This window comes from Branchiostoma lanceolatum, chromosome 18, assembly GCF_035083965.1.
Source record: "Branchiostoma lanceolatum isolate klBraLanc5 chromosome 18, klBraLanc5.hap2, whole genome shotgun sequence".
Lineage (NCBI taxonomy): Eukaryota > Metazoa > Chordata > Leptocardii > Amphioxiformes > Branchiostomatidae > Branchiostoma > Branchiostoma lanceolatum.
Genome location: NC_089739.1, coordinates 4,517,231 through 4,543,409, shown reverse-complemented (window position 1 = coordinate 4,543,409; position 26,179 = coordinate 4,517,231). Strand labels below are relative to the sequence as shown.

Below are 26,179 nucleotides of genomic sequence, written 5' to 3'. Positions count from 1 at the left end.
ATCAGAATCCATCCAGAGGTTCTTAAGTTGTGTTAAGCAAAAATATCTGGAAACACACACAGACACACACACACTTCAGAAATTTCGGCACGTAAGGTTTATTTTCATCCTTTGATGACGAGGCTATAAATACATGCATGATACTAAATATCCAAAATATTGCATGCAACCAGTACCTACATTGTAGCCTTCTGATTTTTTGTAGCCTTATTTTTCCTATTTTTAGTTTCTGAATATCACTGGTCCCGTATGGGTAAGTTTAAAATCAGATTCAGCAAAAATTATTCTGCTTTGTGTTATATATGATGTCAGCTACATGGTGTATTGCCTCAAAATCTTGCTATCACAGGTGTCGTTCTCACTGCTGCCGCAAGGTGGATGGGAAACGTCACTCAGACTTCTTCTTGAAATAACGTCTGCAGACCAATCCCTTTGGTGACGTGATTTCCTAAAATGAAAAAATTGAGAAAAAAAACTGGTATCCAAAAAGGGGAATCCTTTAGCTATCCAGTTTACCTACATACACACACACACACACACACACACACACACACACACACACACACACACACACACACACACACACACACACACACACACACACACAAACACTACACACACACACACCCTACACACACACAGACACACACACACACACACACATGCACACACACGTACGCACATACACACACACACACACAAGCACACACACATACACACACACACACACACATACACACACACACACTTACATACACGCAGACATTCAGATACATTACAAATATACATACGTAACATCTGCATGCACGTTCGCAAATATACATAGACGTATACCCGCACGCACTCACACACTTGATCACAAGCACTACATCATTATACACACACACACTGTGATGCGTACGCAAATGCAGACAGCATACTCCCACGCTCAAACACACACACACTGATATACATACACGTACACACACACATACATCGACACACTCACGCACATACAACAAACACACATTGTAGCGGCGCAAACTCACCATAATCAGCATGCCGTTCCCGTCAATGTAGCGGCTTGTGATGGTCTCTCCGACGGCTCCATTTTCCCTCACGACAAGTCTGCCGTCCTCCCAACGTGCCATGGCCTGTAGCGGAAAATTGTCAAAAATTCGTATTTTCCTAGAACGATCGTAGAGTGGAACTCGTTGCCACAAAGAAGCATCCTCATTAGAGAATTTAGACAGCTTTAAACAATGCATGCAGTTAGATATGCGAAGGTCAGACGTGACAGGTCGTTCGGTGTAATGTAACCAGCTGCTTCCGTGCCGCGTGCCTGCAAAGCTGGTGTGTTACGCCGAAGGGCGGTTATACCGGCTGTATAGATACAGGTACAGATATTGAAAACTAGAGTTTCCCGACCTCATACCTTCGCCAAATTATATCAACCTTTACGACTGGTATCAAATTCCCGCCATTTATCACTATGGTATTACAGTATTTTCTTATCAATCATTTAAATGAGGTCTTCATTTGCATAATTGATATCTATCGATATTCTCCTCTCTCTCAGTGACATATCCTATCATGTCCTATCACGGAACGCTGCGTATTTAGAACATTAACTCATCAATTATGCAAATTAGCCCCTGATTCACAGTTTCTCGGGTTATGCCGTTTACATCCAACACATATGCACCCACAGCCATCCTACCCTGGAATCCAGAGCAATTATACCGAGCGACCTTCACCGGCCCGCGCCCGGAGCTTCCTCGGGACCTACCCTCCCCCTGGCCCGACAACGTACCCCGCCCCACTTCCCGCTAGCCAACACAAGATCCGTTCTACCGGCTGCGGATCTTGTTTGATTAGCGGGAAGTGGGGCGGGGTAGATCTTCGGGGGAGCGGAAGGATAGGCCCCGAGGAAGCTCCGGGCGCGGGCCGGTACATATGCTCTGGATTCCAGGGTACAGCCATCCCACCATAGCAAAACCGCAAACAGAACCTTCTGGTGAAGGTGACGAAAAACAAAACAATAATAGAATGGATCAGAGATGGCAGACATCACCTCCTTCAATGCATAGTCAGCGCTGCTATAACTGTGTGTGGGATCATTTAAGTAAATTTTGTTTTCATTCAATTTGCCTGTTAACAACATCAGTCTATACATTGTCATTGCATGCAAAATGTAGCTCCCAATATCTGCTTGGAGATGAGACGACCTCTGACCTTGCTCTTGATCCCTGACCATTCGGTTTCGAACTCCTGTCCGATGTTGAATTCCATCTCTTTGGTGATCATCATTGACTTGAGCTTGATGGTGACCTGGGTCCCATTGATAACGATCTGCTGAGTCGGACTGGTCTTGGATGCGGCCTTCCGGGCCAAAAGTGGAGCACCTGTTGTTCAAAAATAGAAGACAGAAGTAAATGTAGTCCAATAGTCTTTTTGAGGTGGGTTGTTATCCACTGTGTCTAGGGCTGGCTATGGGAAGGCGGAGCACAACGCTCTCCTTTCACTGCCTTTCACCTCCCCAACCGAAGTCAGGTACCCATTTTTACACCTGGGTGGAGTTACACATGTAGGAAAGTCGTGTTAAGTTAGCCTGGGTGCCATCCTAATTTCTACCGGGGCTCCTACACTCACTACCCTCATTTGTTGAGGGAGCGAGTGAAGGAGCCCCGGTAGAAATTAGGATGGCACCCAGGCTAGTGTTAAGTGCCTTTCCCAAGGACACGCCATCTAGCGAGGAATACCAGGAATCGCACCCGTGACCTCTCAATCTTGTATCCGCTAGCCTGGCCACTCGCCCATCGGACGCTACTCAGAATATAGTAGCGATATGGATTTTTTCTTCATAATATTGTAATAATAGCACCGCAGGTACTATCTATCTCTGTATATGTGTACTTTATATTTCAGATCGCATTTGTTTAGCCTCCACCAGGCTCCGCGGATCGCTGGGAAAATAGTAAAAATCGGCCAAATAGAGTGAATAGTATGCCAAGGGTGCTCCGCTATACAGATAATCGGGGATTAATTTGATAACCTTCCTTTCTTGCGTGCCGTGTCCGCACAGGCTTAGCCCCTGGTATACTACTCACTCTATTTGGCCGATTTCTACTATTTTCCCAGCGATCCGCGGAGCCTGGTAGAGGCTAGCATTTGTTAGCAGCGACGCCTAGTTGTAGTGCGTAACAAAACCAGCCAGAATCTGTCAGAATCTTTAAAAAAGTGTATGATGATTACGGACGAATTCTTTTGAAGAGAGTACCATCATTCAAAATAGATTCTGCTAATCACAGCCTTCCTCATTTAAATAATCAATGAGGAAAGATAAAACATTGATTCTACAGATTAAAGCTCTAGATATTTCATGGGTATGGGGTCTCCGGACGCTTGTTGTTCACTGCAATTTGACGTCTATAATAATAGTTGCCATCGTACGATATCATTTTACCCATTATATACAATGCGTGGGAAAATTGCTCTCATAGAACTCGTGAAGTGTTCAGTAATGTGTAAATGATATCGGTGGATACGAAATATACACCTAGTAGTTCGCACGAACACCACGAGTGTTTATTTTGCCGGACCCCCTCCCCCTGAAAAAAGAAGAATTCTTGCAATGACGATAAGATTTTTTCCGAATCATGACGTTTTTATCATTGGATCGTACATGTTTTGTGCCAACAGTACATACTCCACACGTACTATTTTGAAATGATAGCTAGTACACTACCATTGGTCGGATATCAAGAACCAAAAGATGCGAGAAACTTGATAAAGCAGAAACGAAATCTTGAAATTTTGTCCTCGGACGTTTAATTCTCTAAGCTACAAGCTATCCCAAATGGACTCTAAAGTGGTCTCACCAAGTCCAATATCTACGAAATTTAACTTTAAAAAACATACTAATACTGCCTTCGGCTATGTATTATTAAGGCTACTTTGTGTTATTCCGAATCGTTTTTCTTCCTAACAAACAGACTTGTATTTCAACGGTTCACTATTGCACGAGACAATACATTGACTCCAGTTATAGAAAATATAAATACTTCCATATGTATATTGCAAGATATGACTCAAGATTAAAGTGATTTTCTTAAAATCATACCCATTTCTCCGAGAAACTCTTCAAACCCTTCGTTGTGGTCCAGCTTCCATTTGCCCGTTATGCTGCTGCCCGCCATTATTTGCTATTGATTAATGTCGCTACAAGTCCAAGCCAATCGCAGCAGCTTCCTTCAGCACGATATCTAACAGACTGTTCTCACGACCCGGGTAACCTTTGCACTTTGACACAGGTGGGGAGTGTCCTATAACTGAGGTATATGTTCATGACGTCAGAGCAGCCACAGCTGATTGGTTGTTTCTTTGTCTGTTTGTTTGTTTGTTTAAAGCATTGACCTTCTCAACGGATCCCATTGCATGCTGGGAGAATACGCTCTCTTTTTAGTGAAGTTATATATCATGATTTCGTTGCTCTCATGTACATATTTGGTGATAATGTCAACTTATTACATGTACACAACAGTTGCATAAGATACATCTTGACATAATCCACAACAATTCTAAAAAAATAAGCTAAGATAGGCAGTTTCTTATGTTTTGTCGTATATTTACAATTTTATCAATATCGATCAAGTCAATATACAATAATTGTATTTGGCCCATTGAAAGTGATCTCGAACCAGTTAACCTCAAATTTACTCAATGAACGATGAGCTAATCTTCCACCGGTCGTGACAGAGAAGACAGACGCTATGTTCAATATTTGCAGGTTCATTGTACCGGGGAATTCTTTCTAGCTCTTTTCGACAAGTACAATATACAGTGGACCACGGCTTAACGTCCCGTCCTAAAGACTGCGATCCTTTCCACTATCGTAGTAAACAACACAGCCGGGACTCGAACTCACGTCGTCTTGGTCGTGAACTTTTCTGACATGGCGAAAAGTCAAATTTAGATTTAGCATTCATATACATATTTGATAATAGCAAGTCTTATTAGAACAGTGGAATAGTGATACAATAGCACTACGCGTACTTGTACCCGAGCAATTCTCAGTTGATCAATGAAAGAGAAGGAATGACATTGTCCCTCCTTAAGCAAGGGGAGTAATTACTCTCCAAGCAGAGGTTGGTTGGGAAGATTGTGGCCTTTTTATAATGTGCCCCCGTTGGTGGGGAGAGCGGATAAAAAATTTACCGGGGCATTTGATAAAAAAGGTCACAATTTTCCCCACCAACCTCTGCTTGGAGAGTAGGGAGTAATAACAAATATGTTTAGAAATCAAATCTAACTGTAGATCTAGATGGCTCTATTAGTACACAGCATCCCCTGGCGAAAGCAAGACATAACTACACCCTCTTCAAAACTCGACGGCACCTTTTTCCCGATGGGAGCAGGATTGTCTGAAACAAACAGAAGACACGTCAAATTTCTGTCAACAATGTCAAGCAAAAGACCATCTCGGTTGAAAAATGCAGTGACAAATAATGATATACTGTATAGACAAAGACATAATACAGACACAAACACAAACATGTTGATGAAGTCAATCTTATGGATATCATGACAAGGTGTTTTTTGTCCTCGGACGGTGGGGTGTCGAAATCAGGTGAAAATGAATGCGCGCGTTGCTGTCATCCATGAAATGTCCTAACTTTGGCCTAAGAAAACATACAATATTATATAGATAGTGCCTCCATGTAGTTTGGAGCATTGTAGAACCTAACCATTGTATAGCATAGAACCTTCCTGTAGCTTTTAGTAGTTTGATATGAGTAGCCAGTAGTATTTTATTGTTTGCCTTACATTGTACCTGTTACAATTGTTGTGCAATAAACTTTGACTTTTAACAGAACAAAACCTTACCAGCTCCATCATTCCTTTGCTGTCAATCCGGCCTGTTTGAACGAATTCACCATTTTTTTTCCTGGTCCGAGTCACCAATCGGCCATACTCATCCCAATAAGTTTGGACCTGTGTGTTTTGGAAAAACATGTTTCAGTGTATGTAGCACGAATAATTACATCAAATTTTGTAAATTGTATTGTATGAAAAGAACAATAATATATACAGGCTTTAATCATGTAACATAATTTCTTCTTTCCTTTCCTTTTCTTCTTTTCTACTCAATATTCACCACGTAACAAAACCCACTTCAAGGTTGCGGGTTTGATTTACATCCAAACGTTTCTCAACTCAAGAAGAAGAACAAAACAAAATAAATCAAAACTAGAAATAATTATTTTCTAGCAAATACAGCCAGGTTTACCTTTCAGTGTAATCTATGCCTAGGAAAAATTGTAAGTTGGTGACACGATTTGCAGGAGAACATGATATATTGTTATTAAGTGCTGTCTATGTCAGAAACCTCAGGCGGTAGAGAAGCGCCGACTAGTAATCCACGATGGTACAGCAGCCTGGAACGGGTTTTTCCTTACTTACTTGACAGAAATACATGAGCGACCGAAAGGTGTCATAATTCGAAGATGTCAGTGCCCAAGTACGCCAACTAACAATACTATATTATCAGGCTCGCCCCTAGGTTGTAGCCAAAAATAGTTTACCTGAAAGTGTCCCAAACCCTCCATGTAGGTGTTTATTGGCGGTTGCCCGACAGTAAGAGTCACCTCATACGGCGGTCTGTTCTGATTAGTGTACTGTCGGTAGGTGATCTGGTCTCCGTTGACGATATACTCTTCTACAGCGCTTAGTTTGAACCACTTTATCATCTTACGGACAAACCACCCCATACCTGTAACGTACCGAAAAAAAGTAAATAATTGAAACTAAACGAAGTAAGATTGTTAATAAGGTCGTTCACGGTTCCGAGTAGGCATGCGTAGCGATTTGTATTGTGGGTAATATGTCAAAGGTGAAGGCCCCTGAGACAAAAATAACACACGTCTGGACATTGTTAAGCCAATCGTAACAATGGTCAAAACGAGAACTGTTTACAAAGTCAGGGGCCTTCACCTTTGACCTTGCGCATGCGTACTTGGAATCGTGAACGACCTTATTAGGTCAAGGTTACAGCACACTGTATGCATCTGTGACCCCCGTAGTCTATGACCTAGCACTAAAAATATAGTGAGTACCTAAACCTTGATTCGTATATAGACACGTGAAATGCACTGTATAGTAGTATAATACGGTGGCTTTTAGATCTTACGAATGACATTGTGAAGTTTGCCCAGGTGGCATATAAATGCGCGTGACCTTTACAGCTGACTGCCGGGGTGAGTCGGCTGCAGTTCCGCATGACCTCACATGACCCCATTTAAAAGTGGTCGTAAAAAATGGTCGTAAAAAGTTATTTTGTAGATTGCACCCTCAAGTAAAACACTATCGTTTGTCGTGCTTCTCTTAAGTGCATCATATTATAATATTATCCGCGTCGATGTGAGTCAGTTTGCGGTGACCTTAAAACTAAAGAAATCCTCAGTGTGTTTTGCCACCTTAATAATCAAACCAACATCCCCCCCCCCTCCTATTTTCCATGCTTACCTGTGCATTAAGTCGAGCACGACCGGAAGTATCAACAGTCAACATGACCATTACACAAACATACACCCAGTGTGGTTTGGGTTAGGATAATGCAGCGAGGTTGTTTTTGTATTACAGGTGGGGAGGGGGGCATGGCCACCCTACATTACTCATGATCATGCCCTTTGTTGTCTACAGGTTTGTTTGCAACAGTTTGGTCGGCGAAGCTTCTGATGTACAGTCCGCTCTACCGTAATATATGTAGACTTACATGTACCTTTCAATTCAATGTGGTAGCTACTGTATTTCACAAGGTTGGGCCGCCTTTACGAGTAAGATTTATCACACGATAGGTCAGCTTACAGCACCGAATTGGGGACATTCTCCGAGCTAAGGTCGGTCGTCGTGACTCGTGGGTGTGTCGTACAACTGAACTCGGTTATCTTGTGACAGACAAACGGTTGTCGGAGGCACTTGTGTACGGTTGGTACCACTATAATCTAGCTGGAAATCATACAACGTTGATATCGTACAAGGAAATGTACACATACACACACAGTTAAAGAGTGGTTGTACGGATAATGTCTACATAGTTTTTTACGTTCGACTACCGTTTAGACCTCACCATTTTCACGAAGAAAGAGGTCATAGTTTTCGTCCAGAGAGTGGTCCTGTTGCCATCTGCCGCTGATTTGGGCGATTTGCTCCATTTTGGCCATGTTTGATAACCGCTTTGCTACCCGGAAACTAAGCTACAGTCCAATACGCCACAGTGAAGCTTAAAATGCCCACGGGGTGATGCAAAGGGTAAACATAGATGACCTGTAATAGACTGTGCACTGCTATACTCTATAGCGTTACTTGTCGTCCGGACATTATCATGACAGGTCAGACAATTGCATACAAAGCTGTATTTTTTTCTTCCAGAGATAGTGTTACGTGTATTATTGGTCATTAAAGTAAAACTGATTGTTGTAGGTTTGCGATGAAACATAGACTTTTTCAACGGATCCCATTGCATGCCGGCAGGCAATTCTTTTTTTAGTGAAACGATAAAGAGTACGTTGTTCTCATGTACAAATTTGATGATATCAACTTTACATCTATTACACAAAAATTGCATAAGGTACAACTTTAAATAATTCACAACAATTCTATCCAATTAAGCTACAGGATGAGAGGCTATGTGGTAAGTGATAAGAACTTTGGGTAATCTTTACTGGAATTTCTTACACTTAGATAGGCAGTTTCTTATGTCGTACATTTACAATATTATCAATTTAAAATAAAAATGTAATTCCTTGGTCCAGAGGCAGTAATGTAAAGGGAGAAATGTTTGCATGATTTCATGTTCGCTGTTTTCGCGGTGACCGCTTCACCGCAAACTTAAAACCACCGCGTACACTCCATTTTCTCCCAACCACAAAATTAAATCCCTGAGAACATTATCTTTTTACAGTACTATGCACGGCCCTTTTATCCACTGAGAAGATTCTTGTACGGAAGGCGACAGACACGTTCAATAGTAAAAAATCTGTTTTTGAAATCAGAACTGTAGATGGCTGTCTTAGTACACGGCGCTTCCTGGCGGAAGCAACTCATCACTACACCCTCTTCAAAACTCGGCGGCAGGTTTTTCCCGACGGGAGCAAGATTGTCTGAAAGTTAAAACAAAAGATACGTCAAATTTCTCTAAACAGACGGCAATGTCAAGCCAAAAACCATCTCATAATGCTTAAGAATATACAGATATAAATAAGAGTTCGAAGATCTCACGTATCAGTGAAACATTTGGAGCTTCTCATGTCTTGTTTGTTAACATGTTGTACAATAATTGATTATGCAAATAAGGTTTTGATTAACATAACATGTGTCCATTGATCACTTCCTATCACTCTACGTGACTAGCATATGAAAAATATATAATATACAGACCAAACCAAAATAATACCTCCCCGTGAATTAGTAGCTTCTACCATTGACCCCATGACCTGGTCTGTCTGTCTTGTATGATAAATGATTACTTCTATCGCCTTAAGAACTCTACTTCCTGTCAATCAAACCAATCTGACCTTTGCTCTGAGCCAACCTCCCAACTCACTCCCTGCGTCTTTACTGACAGCGTACCACATGTGCAGACACACACCAGCACAAACAACCATACACACCAGGATCAAACGTTAGCCCTAAACACAAACACATGTTAATGAAGTAATAAAATATATAACAAGATAAACTCTACCTGCTCCAGCATTCCTTTGCTGTCAATCCGACCTGTTTGAATGAATTCACCAACATCTTTCCTGGTACGCGTCACCAATCGACCATACTCATCCCAATGCATTTGAACCTGTGTGTGTTGTAGCAAGATTTGTAGGAATGAGAATTATATGTTGTTATTTAAGTAATACTATTTATGTTAGGAACCTATGGCAGTAATGAAGCGCCGACTAGTAATCCATGGCGGTACTGCATCCTGGAACGGACGGACGATGTACTGTTTATTACTTACTCGTTGACGGGAATGTATCAGCGACCGAAAGGTATCAGAATCCCAAGATGGCTGAACCCATCGTAAAATAGGTTTTGCTTATCGCGAACTATTAACAATACTATATTATCAGGCCCACCCCTAAGGTGTGGCCAAAAAAATATCATACCTGAAAGCTGCCAAAGCCCGGTGCAAAGGTGCTTATTGGCGGTTGCCCAACAGTTTGAGTCATCTCAAATGGTCTGTTCTGATTCGCGTAATTCCGGTAGGTAATCTGGTCTCCGTTGACGATGTACTCTTCCACAGGAGAAAATTTTAACCACTGCATCATCTTACGGGCAAACCACCCCATACCTGTAACGTGGCAGAAAAAGGAGTTAAAGCAAGTAAACGAAGTGACACTGTAAATAAGGTCGCTCTTAGTCCCGAGTACGCATGCGTAGTGACATGGCGATATGACTCCCCTGGTTAAATAAAAATAAACAAACAAACAAACAAACAAATGTATTGTGGGGAATATGTCAAAAGTGAAGGTCCGGTGTAGTAGGCCAGAATATACCCCTGTTCAGAATATACCCGGGTCAGATTTGATCAGTTTATCGTTAGTTATTAAACGACCATGCTGAATTCAGTGTTAGGCGTTGCCTGGAACCTCCATGCAGACCCTCTTTTTAGACTGGACAGTTTTTTCCGCTGTCCGGACTGGACAGGTTTTTCCACCAACCCTTGGGGAGGGGGGCATGGTCACAAGTATCCGGTTGTTTTCTTCAGATTTGTTTGCAACTTTTTCATCGGCGAAGTACTGGATCTTCTACCATCATAAGTGTTTGTACAATGTCCTTGCCAACACGTACATTTCAATATTCAATGTAGTAGCTGTCTAGATATTTGAAGAATTTACGTAAGAAGTAGTCACTCCCTTCACGAGTAACATTTCGTTGTGCCAAAGGTCATCAACTTACAAAAGCCAATTGAGGTCATTCTCAGGCCAGTCGTGCTTCAGTCTTACAAAATTTGACTCATTGTCTTGACTCATTTCTAGCTCAGACACCCTCACGACATTAGATTATCGTATCGTTCAGCTACAGATTGCCAGGATATAAGATCATATAGTTTGTCTATAGTATATACGTTCGACTAACCTACCATTTTCACGAAGATAGTCGTCATAGTTTTCGTTCTGAGAGTGGTCGTGTTGCCATCTACCGTTGATCTGGGTGAGTTCCTCCATGTTGGCCATGTTGAACAACGTTTCGAATACGCTAATGTTACCCGGACAGCTCGAAATCTATAAATAGTGGCCCGGCCCTCACAGTTGGAGCTTGAAACGACTCAGAACAACTGTCTGTTGGCGTCATATGCAAAGGGTAAACAATAGGTAACATGTAATAGTAAACCGTCCTGGACCTGGGGCCGAACCGTCCTGGACCTGGGGCCGAACCTAGCCTCCGTTGCAGTCCTTTTCCCCGCAGCGTTTTTTTCTCATTTTTTTTTGGGGGGGGGGGCGCCGCGTATCTGCTTGGGATCCCGTATCCGCCGTGCCCCTGTGTCCCCTATAGACCCTGTGTCTGCTGCTGTGTCCCCAGCAGCAGACACAGGGTCTATAGCGGACACAGGGGCACGGCGGATACGGGATCCCAAGCAGATACGCGGCGCCCCCCCCCCCCCCCCCCCAAAAAAAAATGAAGAAAAAAAACGCTGCGGGGGAAAAGGACTGCAACGGAGGCTAGGACGAACCCTCCTGGCCTTGGCGCCGAAACGTCGGGGCCGAACTGTCCATGGGCCGAAATGTCCTGATACCAATACTTTGTCGTCTGGACGTTAGTTGATAGATACGAACAAGGATGTTTAGGGGGCCCGGGGTTCGAAACACAACCAGTCATTTAAGCCAGCTGCGCTCTCGAAACATCATATGCCATAATAGTCAGCAAATTGACTGTGGGCATTAAAAAAGAAGGTAGGTCAGACAACTACACGCAAAGCTGTATTTTTCTTTATTATTGGCCATTTCAACAAAACTGATTCTTATACAAGTTTGCGATAGCTATGTACAGTATTTACAGGTTCAATGTACAGGGGAAATTCTTCTAGCTCTTTTCGACAAGTACAATTAACAGTGGACCACGGCTTAACGTCCCGTCCTAAGGGGTCCGTGCATTTACCGTCAAATACACGTTCGAAATACACGAAATACACATGAAGATGGCTAAAATCAACCGAAATACAGTGTCCTAAGGACTGCGACCCTTTCCACTATCCGTATGTTGGCGTTTTCACGGTCACATCTTCACCGCGAACTTTTTTTTTTTTTTTTACAGTACTGCCTCTGAACCAGAAGTCGTGAGTTCTAACTTAGCCTGGCTTTGTTGCTCACCACGATCGGTTTCCCCTTTTGTCCTTTTTAATATCTATTTAGATGAATTCTGGTATTGAAGGCTACAGACGTGTTCACATTATGTATTCACGCTATGTGAGTGTAGTTTGTTCAAAGGACAATGACAGATCTGCCATTCTATTTCAATGTTATAAAAGTAACAACTCTGTGTAGATGTCAGAACTATAAATAGCTGTCTTTGTACACGGCGCCTCATGGCGAAAGCGAGGCATCACTACACCCTCTTCAAAACTCGACGGCAGGTTTTTCCCGATGGGAGCAGGATTGTCTGAAACAAACAGAAGACACGTCAAATGTCTGTCAACAATGTCAGGCAAAAGACCATCTCGGTAAACAAGTTGAAAAATTTAGGTACATACAAGAGTTCTAAGATCTCATGCCTTCGTGAAATATTTAGAGCTTCTAATATACGTCTTGTTTGATTGCTGTTGATTATGCAAATGTGATTTTTTTTTAAATTACAAGAATCCAGATATCCATTGATCACTTCCCGTCACTCTACGTGACTAGCATATGAAAAATATATAACATACAGACGAAACAGAAATGATACCTCCCCGTGAATTAGTAGCTTCTACCATTGACCCCATGACCTGGACTGTCCGTCACAGATAATAAGCACAGATAATGATATACAGACACAAACACATGTTCATTTTGTGGATGATATCCTCTGTAGACCCCAAATCTAAAGCAATGGTTTTCTCTCTTCTTCTTTTTTTAAATTTTAAATCAGGCGAAAATCATTAATGTCATCCATAAACTGTTGAAACTGTGGCCTAAGAAGACGTAACATAACAGAAAATTACCAGCTCCAGCATTCCTTTGCTGTCAATCCGGCCTGTTTGAATGAATTCACCAACATCTTTCCTGGTACGCGTCACCAATCGACCATACTCATCCCAATAAGTTTGAACCTGTGTGTGTGTGTTGTAGCAAAACAACATGTATATATAGCAGTATATCATAAATATTAATAGTTGTCTGTAAATTGCATTGTATCAAAAGAACAATAATTGATACTGACTTGAATCATACGTCACCTTTCCTTTTTTCTTTGTCTTCTTTTTTCTATTCTCTTTTTTTCCGCTCAATGATCACCACGTAACAGGACCCACTTCAAGGTTAAGGGTTTTATATACATTTGAATTTGTTCATTATTAACGTTTCTTAACTCGAGAAGAAGAAGAAAGCAAAACAAGAAATAAGTATTTTGCTAGCAAATACAGAGAGATTCGCTTTTCAGGGTAATTTATGTTGGGGAAAGTTGTAAGTAAGTGACATAATTTGCTAGAGTGAACATTATATGTTGTTATCAAGTACTGTTTATGTTAGGAACCTTGGGCGGTACTAAAGCGCCGACTAGTAACACACGTGGGTACTGCAGCCTGGAACGGACGGAAGATATACTGTTTATTTTCCTGACGAGTTGACGAAAAAGTATGAATCAGAAGCTCAAGATGGCGGCACTGATCGTAAATAGGTTTCGCTTATCGTTAACCTATAACAATACTATATCATCAGGCTCGCCCCTAAGTCGTGGGCAAAAAAAAAGAAAAAAAATATTTTACCTGGAGGCTGCCAAAATTCTCCATGAAGACGGTTATTGGCGGTTGCCCAACAGTTTGAGTCATCTCAAACGGTCTGTGCTCATTCGCGTAATTCCGGTAGGTGATCTGGTCTCCGTTGACGATGTACTCTTCAACAGGAGAAATTTTGAACCACTGTATCATCTTACGGAGAAACCACCCCATACCTGTAACGTAGCAAAAAAAAAAGAATTAACCAAAAGAATTTAAAAGAGTAACACTGTTATTAAGGTCGTTCACGGTTCCGACTACGCATGCGCAGCGACATGCATTGTGGGTAATGTGTCAAAGACCCTTGAGGCATAAACAAAACTCGTCAGGACATTGTTATATAAATCGAATCAATAGTCGACGCGAGAACTGTTTTTAAAGCCATAGGCCTTAACCTTTGACCTTGCTCGTGCGTGCTCTTAATTCTGAATGACCTTATAAGGCCAACCCAGCCTTTTTATTTTTCTCATGCTTACATATAATTGAACCAATGAAGATCTCACAACCATAATTATCGACATTCAACTTATTCATTACACTAATATACAGTCGTTGTTTGGGTTAGGATGATTACACATTATTTTCTGTGACGCAGCGGTAAAATATACATCCAAGTGCGTCCTAAATCTTGAACCGTATGTAAAGCCAACGAGGTACGGTCTTCACTGTATGGTAGCATAATAAGTCGGCTTTTAGATCGTGCGAATGAGATTGTGAAGTTTATTATTAGTTTGCGTATAGCTACGCGTGACCTTTACAGTTATCTGCCGGGGTGAGTCGGCTGCAGTTCCGTATGACCCCACATGACCCCTTTAAAGTGGTCGTCAAAATATGTCTTTAAAAATAGCACAGCTTGTTTGTTGGTTGTTTTCAGTTATTTTGTAGATTTTACCCTCAAGTAAAATATGTCCGTTTGTCGTGCTTCTCTGGTGCACCCTTTTATAATAATTTTATCCGCCTCGGTGTCAGTTTGTTGTCCTTAACTATAGAAACCCCCAGGCGAAATACGCACCATGTTCTGGCACCTTGATAGATCAACCCAACATTTCCCCCCCTATTTTTCACGCTTACATATGCATTTGAGACCCCACATCCCAATTATCGACAGTCAACATGACCATCACACAGTACACTTATAAAATACACTTGTCGTTTGGTTGGGTTAGGATAATGCAGCAACGTTGTTATCCATCGTATTTACAGGTGTGTGGGGGAGGGGGGTATGGTCACATTAGTATCCCTTTGTTTTCTTCAGATTTGTTTGCAACTGTTCGATCGGCAAGGTCCCAGGTGTACTATCATCTACCATAGTGTTTGTAGACTTACATTTACCTTTTTATTCAATGTAAAGTAGCTGCCTAAACTCACACAAAGAATGCTGCAGACTTGATTGTACAGATATTGTCTACATACGTTCGACTATCGCTAAAACCTACCATGTTCACGAAGAAAGAGGTCATAGTTTTCGTTCTGAGAGTGGTCCTGTTTCCATTTACCGTTGATCTGGGCGACTTGCTCCATGTTGGCCATGTCTGATAACGTTTGTTACTCTGAAAAGTGAGCTACAGCTCGAAGTCTTAGTGGCCCTGTTGACGCTTGAAATGCCAAAGGTGATACGTGATATACCAGCAAAACAACTGTCTGTCGACGTCATGATCGCACGCAAAGGGAAACAATAGGTGACCTGTAAATAGAAAGCTTACTGCACATTTGTGCGTGTGTACAAGTCCGCATGTATCGTTATGTAACGTTGAAGCTTGAAATGCCTGGGGAATGGGGTGATACGTGACATACTAGCAAAACAACTGTCTGTCGACGTCATGATCGCACGCGAAGGGAACAATAGACGACCTGTAAATATACAGCGTACAGCTATAGTTCCCCCCGCAGATTTTGTTTTAGTTCTATTGACACAAAGCACAGGACGATTGGAATATTTCCTAATGCATTGCATCGTAAAACCCAGAAAAAAAGACAATAAGCTAACTCTTCAAACAAGCAGAATTTAATGTGTGTGCTTTAAAAATTAAGGACTATAACAACAGGAAAGTCGTTTTTAGATGATCTAAGTCTGTTTTATATTTAGCTGGGAATGTATGGTGTTTATTGGACAATTTGTGGTAAGGTTTCAATGTGTATTTATGCAACTACTCCACACGTCTTCTTGTCTTGCCTTACTAGTTAAGCTTTCTTTTCGTACGTACTTCGTAGGAATGTGACATTTCATTAAAAAAACAATTGCACTATTTTCATCCCACGATTTTTTGTAGATACAAGATGCGGTAGAGCTTACGGTCCCTTATCAGTTTCACTGGTTGTCTGTTGCTTTTAAACAGTGCTTAAAACAGTGCTTTCAAAAACGTACATTACAGAAAATTACACATTACATTTCAGCTCGAATTGGATCTGCATTTAGCGAAAGTGACGCCAGGTGGCGTGCTTAGGCAGTGAAGCCAACAACGCTCTTAGTGATATGATCAGGCCTGGGTTGTTCGATGTTGCAGTATTTTGTAGCTGGGAGGCGGATGGTCCCTTTACTTGCCCTTCTTGTAGTGCCGCTTGCAAACCACGTCACCAGCGGTGCAGGTCTGCAACAGAAAACAGAAAAACACCTGCATTTACTGAATGGACCGCTAGGTGGAACATTTGGGAAAGCAATGCAAAACTAAACAGATACATGCTTTTATCTTTTGCCAGAGACACCGGTTACTCAATCGAACATTGAGGTATAAATAAACATTACCAATTCTTTTGAATTTTAATACGCCAAAGAAATAGGTAAATCAGCAATTTTTTACACGAACGTTAACAGAAAAACAAGCATATAAGCAACCAAAAAGGTTGCACATATACTGACAAGCAACGCTAGCAAAACTTTAAATCGACTTTTACACCCTCTCACAACACTCTTGGTCCCTCCCTAATGAGATGTTAATGAGATTCCCCCACCAGTAGCAGTGCATCGTCCCCCTGCAGCTCCCTGATGTACAGCACGTCGCCGATAGGGGGCCCTCTTTTCTGCGTCACCACCAACTTGTCCCCGTCCCATGAAGCAGTGGACTGTAAGAGTGGCAAAATGAATTAATCACACGAAATGACCAAAAAGGGATAAATTCCAAAACTATAGTTTTTCACTGATCGTCATGCTCACATTTTGAGTTAAAACAAGAAATCGAAGATCATTGTGAATGTCTTATTTTATTTTTATTCATAATTGTGAATTTCTTGCTAATTCTATCTACATTCCAACCTTTCCATTCTGCCCGTAAGTCGCCGGTTGCACCATCTTCCTACTCACATCAATCTACATAATTCAAATACTGTAACCACGGAGTACGGACACACACCAAGACACAAACAAACACACTTTGTGACCACGCCATTTTTGTGACCCTTGAGTTTTTGACCCACCTTGACTTCCTTGTCGTCCGCCGTCTTCTCGTCGAATTCCTTGCCGATGTCGAACTCCACTACGGTGTTCTTGAAGGTGGTGGACGTCTTGACGACGAAGTGGTCCCCTGTCTGCGTGATCTCAGTGGTCGGCTTGGCCAGCGCACCCATCTTACGAAGAGCCACGTTCACCTCTAAGAGAAAAAGAAGAAAACAGCCGGAGGTGAAATGATGGAACCGTCGTCCTCTTTCAAGGCTTTTCTATTGGGCAGATGACAGAAACTTTCAACATCTTGTCTAAAATATCAACACCACAAAATTTCGTGATGTAAAAATATAAGAACCAATGACGATATCGACCAAAATTTACACCAAATACATGTCACGTTTCAATAATACGCTTCATAAAACCTCTCGATTAACAGTTGAAGGTAGTTTGTATATAGTAGACATTAATTCTGTTATTCATTTATCATATTAGATACTAGACAATATATCGTATTGAATGATAGACTTTCCTTCTCTTTTTCGTATTAGATATAATCGCCTTCAATCTTACGTTTTGAATTTTGTATCATATACATGTACTTGACTTTGTGTTTGAGAAAGTTTTATGCACAATTGTAAAATGGGAAGTGTTCGCGGTGATTTATGTTCGCGATTTTAACCACCGCGAATATTTCCCCATTTACAGTAAAATCCTGCACAACAGTCATTTCAGACTCGATGACGACACCGCCGTGAACACTCTTTTTTCTCCCCGCCGCGAAATTAAATCCCCGCAAATATTTCCTCTTCTACAGTATCCTTTGAATGACGGATGCCCAAACAAATCGAGACGATAACAACTTCCTCCCGTCTCGCGATCATTGCCAAACATCCCTCATTAGCATGCACGGGAGGGTGCTATGGGGTCATGAGGTCACGACCTCTAGTCGTACTCACAACAGGAGAGCCTTTTCAACGCCTGCTTGACATAAACCGAAACGACAAGGTGGACGTATTGAATGATATGTATTATTATCCGAGCGTTTTGTTCAGAGAAACTAGAAGGAGGACCTTTCAGACGAATGAAAAGAATGATCGGACTTTACACAAAAAGCAAAAGAAATGCGCCGCAAGCCATATGAATATGCTTTGACCAAGGAAGTTTCAATGAGATAAAACGTCTTTGCTTTAAATCTCTACCAAACTAACCACGCTGGCTGTAGTGCAGGGATAATAATTTTGACAGAGGAGTGTGGTTACCTTTATAGGGTTTCATTCAGGCGCAGTTCAAATACTTCGAAGGGGGAAATTTTTATCTTACCGAGGACTAACTCTAGATCTCCTGGCCAATTGTTCCTCTTTGCCGAATTGTACGATCCATACCCCCGTACAAAGACCTAGTGGATGCTACTGAGAATCTACTAATGCCTGGACCAAACTCCTTGCTTTGACGTTCACTAATAAATCACGACTTTGATCAGTTGGACAACTGTTGTATAGTGCGAGCAAGAGACAAGGGTTGGGAACGTTTATGAGACCGAAAATTTCGCACCGACGAAATCCAGCATTATTTGAAAGACGAAATTATCTGTTCCCATGAGGATGCATTTGATAAAGCACCCCAAAACGCAAATTTGACATTTGAGTACGCTGTAGACAGACAAACCCACTAGATGCGAATTTTGTGTATCAATTTATTCTATCCCCATATCCAATACACCCATTTCTTAATCATGAAAACTTAAATCTACATATAAGAAAGCCTTGCCCGCATGCCTGCAATTTTTCTTTAACCAAGTACACGTCGACATTGATCATGATTCTCATCAAACATGCCAACCACATCCCAGGCTCGGTCTTCCACACGTGTCAATTCAAATTTTGTACACTAGTCATTTTGTTCGCGGATGTCATGAGAAAATCTCACTCCCACGTCCCCCCCCCCCATAACTTCCTCAATCCAAGCGATGACAAGCCCCGCTGAAACGTCCTTCGCTAAGTCAGCGGAAATGTTAATTATTTGAGCGGCGAATTCTGCAACAGCGTGGCGAAAGGATTAGTCACAGCGCGATGTTTGGAGAACAAATGAAGTACGTAATGGAAAACCAATATGGTGCCGGATTCAGACGCCTTGGCAACAGGACTATTTATCGTTTGTGCAGCTGTCAATCACATCTCTGGCCATATAAGGCCACGTTGATTCGATTATATGGATGACATCCCCTGGGAATCCCAAAACTGATGCGAGCTGATGAAAGAAGGCTTAGCAAAAAATCGTTGCCTTCATTATGAAATCTAAGGTCCTCTAAGTGGCCATGATCAGGTACCTAGGTAAGGTTGAACCGTTGAACAAGGACTAAACATACAGATCTAGAGTATGGTCGACCGAAACATAGTTTGTTCATTTTTGTTCTTTCACATATTCCTCTTTGACTTTGGAATTGATTTAGCATTTTGCGACATAAGCTTCCGTTTTCCATATTTTTGTTGTTGTTGCAATTATAGGCATATATTTGCTCATTTTGCAGCTGCTTTATACGATTTACAGTATGGTCAAAAACTTTTTTTGTTTGAAAACAGACGAATATTGATGCGCGCGTTGATGTCATCCATATAATCGAATCAACATGGCCTTAATATGTACTTTGGACGACCCATTTACCTAAATCTTAACCTAGTTTCCAGCTAGTCTATCGTGGATTGGGCGGGCTATCTTCGGGCTGTAGGAGCTTTACGCCGCCCGGGTCAACTATGGCACCCGGTAGTAGTTTTATACGAGGGCTATAATAAACTCCGTAACCGCGTTAAGTTACTGCCGAGTGCCATAGTTGACCTGGGCGGTGGAAAGCTCCAACAGCGCCGAAGAGAGCCCGACTAATGCACGATGCCAAGCTACCTAAGATCTTGATCAACGTAACTCTGACCAACAATGGCCAATATCTTACGTTAATGATTGACTCTCACCATAGTAGCAATCTGATGCATAAACATAAAAGAAGTCAAACAATGGCGAGAACGATTATTCTTCATCTCTTATATCAACTATTTGTGTGTGGGGTGGGGCAAAGCTACATCATAAGATTCTTGTGAATTTATTAACAATACATAAAAATACCGATATGATACCTGTCTACTTTAAATGCAGTATACAATAAAGTTTGTCTTAAGAGGTTAAAATTAGGTTTATCCTGCTTTTGCAAAATTATACTACTAGTAACTTAAGTTTTATTTCAATGGTCTATTTTAGCCGAATAACGTTAGACGCATGCAAGGTACCTAAGATTGCATAGATCAAATGTTTGTACCCGTAATGCTTTATCGATGTGCCAAACAAAAACGTTATCTTTTGAAATAAAACCTCCCCTTTAGAAATAACCATGGTAGCAACGGAATCCCGTGGTTAAAATTTAAACCACGTCGCTAAAGACCGGAGATTTATTCAGTGCAGGGTAGACTAGTAATTGTATGCAAATGAGCAAGGGACAAAGACTGTATAATTAGCGCTGTGCGGGCTTGTCTTCATAAATTTGCCAAAACGGCAATGGAAGCGATTTTAAAGAGAGTTGGCATTTTTTCTTTAAAAACTTGGCAACGTATTTTGTTTGACAACTTGGCAACGGACATGTGTCCCCATATACACTCCAAGGATTCGGGTTTGTGGAAAAAGCTGGCCAGTCCGGAAAAGGCGGCTACTGCATGCATACTGTGTAGGCCCTGGAAACAGTCTGGCATCCAACTGGCTAAATATATCATGGAATTTTTATGTTTTTGTCATATCTTTATGAAAACGGGTGTTTCTTATGCGAAAACTCGAAACAGAAGCCCCCATACAACCCGAGCAGTTTCAAAGTCAAAGTTTACAAAACCAATGCATAAGGCATTAATGAGGCACAGTTTGAAAGAAACATCCATCCAAAATAAAATGAGCTGTCGTACAGAGCTCGAGGTGGTCGTTTCACCACGATAACACCCGCATGTAACGGTAGAGAGGGTGCCAAAATTGCCTCATTAAACGCCGGGTTGTAATTTCGTTTGCTTTGTAATTTGCATATTGATGACTACTTATTAGGAACTCCACATAAAAGTAGCAAAAATTCATTTAGTAAAACATAGGAAAAACATATATAAACACACACACATATATATATATATATATATATATATATATATATGTATTCAGTTTTCTTTGCTGTTCCTTTTTCCAACTTCTCTCTTTCATTTTCTTTCACTCTCCCCTTTCCTCTAAATAAATAAAGTAAATACTGTACATAGCGTCTGTCTTCTCTGTCACGACCAGTGGAAGAGTTGCTCATCTGTTCATTGAGTTAATTTGAGCTAAACTGGTTCGAGATCCCTTTCCTTTCCTCTATTTCAATATATCCATCATTATCTCCATGAAAACGGTGGTATTGATTTCGGTCTGTGTGTTTGTTTGCCCTGGCGTGTTTTCGTAGTTATTTGAATATTGTAGAGTGACAGGATGTAAGGCGGAAGATATGGCGTAGTGGGAGACTGGTAGGGTTGGAAGGTTTGCTTGGCCCGGGTGTAATGTTGGTCTGGCAGGTTGGAAAGGTTGGCTTGTTTAGCTAGTACTATCATTAGCATTTGACTTTTCCGTACCAGCCAGCAAGTGTCTCTGTACTTCTCTCTGCCCCGTTCTTTCACTCTTTCCATCCCTCTTCTTCTCCCATCTACATGTACCCGCACGATCTACATACAACCAGTAGTACTTCCTCCACATGTGCCTGCAATCCGTCAAATGCGCATGCCAACAGAAGTGTCATATGTGACACGTTACTGACAGATGCGTGACCTACTGAGCTACATGTAACGTTGGTAGTGGCATAGTGACCAATACTCCATATTTACCGCTGGCTCTTTTCGCTTCCCTACGTGAGAGCTGGAGGGTGGTACCCAGGCTACCCTGCCCCTGGACCAAGAAGTCGGGAGTTCGAATCCCGTCTGTTGAGTGTTCATGATCACAGTCGCTCGCCCGACATGCACGCTGCTGGAAAGGGTCACAGTCTTTATAGAGCGGTGTTCAAAATGTACTTGTACTTGAGCCGAGGGGGAGTTCACCCTGACCAAAGAGCTTCCCTCTAAACTCCTTCGCCTTGATTACACTCTAGACTTATCGTCTATTCTAAGGGATTGCATTCGTCATTTCGGATGGTGACGTAAAGCCGGCGGCCCCGTGTATGAGGGAGCTTCAGGCATTAGCCTCAAGCGTCAAACCTCTGCACGTAAAAGAACCCAACACACTTATCGAGAAGAGTAGGGGTGACCCGGTGTGCTTGGCCAAAAAACGCAAGCCGCATTGCACTTGAAACTAGCTACTTGAATTGAAAAAGCATCATGCTTCACCTCAAATGAGGATACCTTGAAACGAACGGAACGAATCGTCTGTCTTCTCTACAACGATCAATGGAAGGTTAGCTCTTCAGTGAGCAAACCTGGTTCAAGATCACACACATTTTACTGTGTCGATAGCGTCTAGTCTCAAACGTACATTCATGAGAACATATACTGATGTTCGTTTGATATGGTTCGGGTGTGACGATCATTGTGTGATTTGTCTTTTACCAGCTGTGCCCAACTAGCCGTGAACGATTAAAATCCTCACATGTGTCGGTATATCTCCTTACGAGCCCCTGCGGTCTAGCCTGGATGCCAGACCGCTAACTGCACGATAACCCCTTTGGCCGGGAAAGCCTGGGGAAAGCCACATGGCCCGCTACCAAAAGGCCGAAAAGCTGCACCCTCTCTACAATATATATCGCGTGGTTCTAACTCAGGGGCCCTGTGTAATTTCCTGGGGGCATGTTGGCCCTGGAGCCGAAGAAATGGCCTGTGTAGGCCCTAGAACAGTCTGGCATCCATGGAAAAGCCAACCTATAGCTTTCTATTCCATACAAATAGATAAATAAATTCATGCATGCTGAGTTGTAAAAAAGACTGTTTCCTTGAAGTAGAAGTAAATTTTTAAAAATTCCATATTTTCTGCTTGATGTTTTGATATGCTTATATCGTGCCGTAACAATACAACAACAGTCCGGATATAGGTGGTTTCTTACAATGTGGGGGCACAGCTATATGGGCTGACGTCTTGACATTTCTATCGCACCATCTTCAACATGACTTGTCAAATACATGACCTCACCAATTGACCCCTGTGACCCCATCAGTCGTACGATGTCATGACGTCACAGCTTTAAAGTGTGTGCCGACAATGTCAAACATACTCTCATACCAGGCTCTACCAGTATGGAACTTACTGTAAAATGGGAAAATGACGCGGTGGTTTTACGTTTGTGGTTTTTGCATAAAAACCACCGCGAACATTTCCCATTTCACAGTAAATCTTGCATGGCAGTTTCAACTGCGAACTTTTCTCCCTAACGCGACATTTATTTATTTGTTTGTTTGGCTGTATACACGGTACAACAGCCAAGGTTGCCCGACTAGCAGTAGCTATCGTAAGGGGCTAACCTTGCTGCACAATACATACATAATGGGATAACGCGACATTGAACCCCGGGAACATTTCTTTTGTTGCAGTAAGACTCATAGCCTATATGCAGACTCCTATTCATACCTAACCTAGGGTATCTTCATTTCCTAGCCTACACCAGTGCTCTAGAAAAGTGCTGATTTTATTCTATTGTTAGCTCTACATTATTTGTATCATATGTTGCCCAGCAACTCTCCATGTAGCACATCATCTATATCCATTTTGATGCAGGCGTCTTAAGGCTATTTAACCGGCGACGAAATAATATCAAAAACTCAAAATACTCAATATGGTCCCTTGGGTCCACATAGGACAATAGTTTCACGATCGTTTTTTTTCTTCTACAAATACTTGATGGAAAATAAAACTTTCTAAAGTTTATATTACGTTTTACGGAGTTTCCAGATATTTCACTTTTTCAAGTTGGTATGATACGACTGAATTGATGAAATATTGAGTTACATGTATTCGCATTTCGTACCTTGCAAATCCAATTCAATTCAACCCTCTACAAGCAATTTGCCAATGCTCGAAGTCCAGAATCGTTTTAAAAACAGTGTTGAATGATGGTCACAAAATTCCAAGTAAAGACTGGAGAATTCCATTGACACACTGTTTGAGCCAAGGACAACTGATGTATAAGGAATGTTCGGGTCAGGAACATTTCTCCACAGGGTACAGGCAGTGGGAATTAGAAACAGACATCAAGGTTTTCACAGCCGGAAAATACCTACTACAGTACTGCGCGTAAGACAGATGGTGGCAAAATATTATATGGTGTAGGCGACTGGATACGTTTTCACAGTTGACTGTGTACGTAAGTATAGATATCTATAACTCTATGTGAAAGCTAGATTTTATTTTTCTAAAGTTACTAGGTTCTGGTAGGAGATCTCTCAGTGTTTCAAGAGGTTAAAACGGCAACAAACAAGCCTGATGTCAGACTGTTTCGAGGGCCTTCACAGGCCAACTCCTCGGCTCTAGGGCCAACATGCCCCCAAGGAAAGCCTACAGCAGGCCCCCTGGGTTAGACCCTGACAAAGAAGATATTATTGAGATTAGGGTCTGGTATCCAGGCTAGCATCAGACGAAACGAGGTCATACACTATAGCGGATACGCGGACAGTTATGTGACCAAACATACACTGTGTATACGTGCCAAATTTAGCCTGGGTACCATCCTCTGTAGCTAGCGCTCTCTCTCCCTTTTTGCTAGCGTGGTTTATAATAGCGAGCGAAAAGGGAGAGCTAGTGATGACTAACGGAGGATGGTACCCAGGCTACATGCCCAAAACAGCATGCAGTCACATAATTCCGTCGTTCTATTTTGTGTCGCCCGATTTTCTAACTGGCTATATAACAGAGCAGCAGTTCAACAGGGTAACGACAAGCTTTTCCGTCACACGACAACCGAAATTCGTACGACACGACCGCGACTCTCATACGAGTCATAGACCTGTCTGGCGTAGTCGTATATCTGATAGGGATCGATCTCGAACTTCTCTGTACCAAAGCAATGCCACGTTTTGCTCGAGTGTTTACTTGTGTGTGTGTGTGTGTGTGTGTGTGTGTGTTCATACATGGACCCAATTTTACTATTGACAGACAAGGGGGCATTGTTCTCAACACACGGGACCAAATAAAATACAAATGTACGGCTCAAACAACGCAAACATTTAATCGTAGTGTAGGCCTATTTAAAGAGCACACAAGAAAAAGAAATCTTGGCGATGTCTTACCAAGTTTCTTCATGAATTCCTCGAAGTTTTCGCTGTTGTCCAGCTTCCATGTTCCCGAGAGATCGACCGGCATGGTGAAGGCGGTTTCTTCGGCGTAGAATGCGAGGGAGACCGAGGAGGTTGTGCGGTGACCACGGCGGTTGAAGTCCGGAGTCGAAGTGGGACGGTCTCGTAGCGAGGACGTGGGGTGTAGAAAAGGGGGTGGGTCCGCGGGTAAGCTGGGAAGGGGGTGTGGTCGTGCTAGTGAACTTTGCTCCCAAGGGCAAAGAAAATAACGGTGCTGTGTCAGTAAACTGGAGAAATAGGACGTCCAAGGGTTGTTCCATTTCTAAAAGCTATGGAGGCGGGCTCCTTTTCTTCTAAATTATTTGTATTTTGATGATAATCTACATAAAATTCATAGAATGTGGATGAAAAGTTGAAGGTATTATTTAAAGGTATTCAATGCGCTACTTCCATCAATTGATAGACTTTTCTGTGTCCCCCTAGAGGAGTCGAAAATGGACTAGTCTAATGTTGGTCATACAGTTGTCACGCGCCTCACATACAGTACTGTAAAAGCAAAAATAATCGCGATGTTTTTATGTCTGTGTTAATCGCGTT

The 26,179-nt window shown here is 42.0% G+C and overlaps 3 protein-coding genes across 10 annotated transcripts; all 3 read right to left on the bottom strand.

Annotated features, from left to right (window-relative positions):
* Window positions 1-82: 82 nt before the first annotated feature.
* LOC136423878 (sodium/calcium exchanger regulatory protein 1-like) lies at window positions 83-11,460 on the bottom strand. Of its 8 annotated transcripts, none has more exons than XR_010753803.1 (7): window positions 11,120-11,458; window positions 10,143-10,327; window positions 9,725-9,832; window positions 4,103-5,402; window positions 2,215-2,384; window positions 1,029-1,133; window positions 83-448 (listed from the first exon to the last, which is right to left on the bottom strand). XR_010753803.1 is itself a non-coding variant. In XM_066412256.1 (7 exons), the coding sequence occupies exons 1-6, from the start codon at window positions 11,211-11,213 to the stop codon at window positions 1,051-1,053; spliced, it is 666 nt and encodes a 221-aa protein (XP_066268353.1). In that variant the 5' UTR covers window positions 11,214-11,460; the 3' UTR covers window positions 83-448; window positions 1,029-1,050. The 8 variants fall into 8 exon arrangements, 6 of the variants coding, with proteins under 6 accessions (XP_066268353.1, XP_066268354.1, XP_066268352.1 ...); XR_010753802.1 differs by lacking the exons at window positions 9,725-9,832; window positions 10,143-10,327; window positions 11,120-11,458 and adding exons at window positions 5,866-5,973; window positions 6,564-6,751; window positions 8,108-9,089; XM_066412256.1 differs by lacking the exon at window positions 9,725-9,832 and adding an exon at window positions 5,866-5,973 and having other exon boundaries at window positions 5,377-5,402; window positions 11,120-11,460.
* A 490-nt stretch (window positions 11,461-11,950) lies between these two features.
* Window positions 11,951-15,838, bottom strand: LOC136423879 (uncharacterized). Its single transcript, XM_066412261.1, has 4 exons — window positions 15,385-15,838; window positions 13,940-14,124; window positions 13,178-13,285; window positions 11,951-12,636 (listed from the first exon to the last, which is right to left on the bottom strand). The coding sequence occupies exons 1-4, from the start codon at window positions 15,476-15,478 to the stop codon at window positions 12,583-12,585; spliced, it is 441 nt and encodes a 146-aa protein (XP_066268358.1). The 5' UTR covers window positions 15,479-15,838; the 3' UTR covers window positions 11,951-12,582.
* A 99-nt stretch (window positions 15,839-15,937) lies between these two features.
* On the bottom strand, window positions 15,938-25,798 carry LOC136423881 (fatty acid-binding protein, heart-like). The gene is made up of 4 exons (XM_066412262.1): window positions 25,577-25,798; window positions 17,360-17,532; window positions 16,898-17,008; window positions 15,938-16,536 (listed from the first exon to the last, which is right to left on the bottom strand). The coding sequence occupies exons 1-4, from the start codon at window positions 25,647-25,649 to the stop codon at window positions 16,483-16,485; spliced, it is 411 nt and encodes a 136-aa protein (XP_066268359.1). The 5' UTR covers window positions 25,650-25,798; the 3' UTR covers window positions 15,938-16,482.
* Between the last annotated feature and the right edge of the window lie 381 nt (window positions 25,799-26,179).

Coding starts and splice junctions, on each gene's coding strand:
- LOC136423878 (XM_066412255.1), bottom strand. CDS start 8,201: ATGGCCAAAATGGAGCAAATCGCCCAAATCAGCGGCAGATGGCAACAG. Junction 2,385..5,376: donor CTGCTCCCATCGGGAAAAAG/GTGCCGTCGAGT, acceptor TTTGAACAACAG/GTGCTCCACTTTTGGCCCGG. Junction 1,134..2,214: donor GGTCAGGGATCAAGAGCAAG/GTCAGAGGTCGT, acceptor TTTCCGCTACAG/GCCATGGCACGTTGGGAGGA.
- LOC136423879 (XM_066412261.1), bottom strand. CDS start 15,478: ATGGCCAACATGGAGCAAGTCGCCCAGATCAACGGTAAATGGAAACAG. Junction 14,125..15,384: donor CCTCTTTCTTCGTGAACATG/GTAGGTTTTAGC, acceptor GCTACGTTACAG/GTATGGGGTGGTTTCTCCGT. Junction 13,286..13,939: donor AGAATTTTGGCAGCCTCCAG/GTAAAATATTTT, acceptor ACACACACACAG/GTTCAAACTTATTGGGATGA.
- LOC136423881 (XM_066412262.1), bottom strand. CDS start 25,649: ATGCCGGTCGATCTCTCGGGAACATGGAAGCTGGACAACAGCGAAAAC. Junction 17,533..25,576: donor GGAATTCATGAAGAAACTTG/GTAAGACATCGC, acceptor TTTTTCTCTTAG/AGGTGAACGTGGCTCTTCGT. Junction 17,009..17,359: donor CGGACGACAAGGAAGTCAAG/GTGGGTCAAAAA, acceptor CCACTCTTACAG/TCCACTGCTTCATGGGACGG.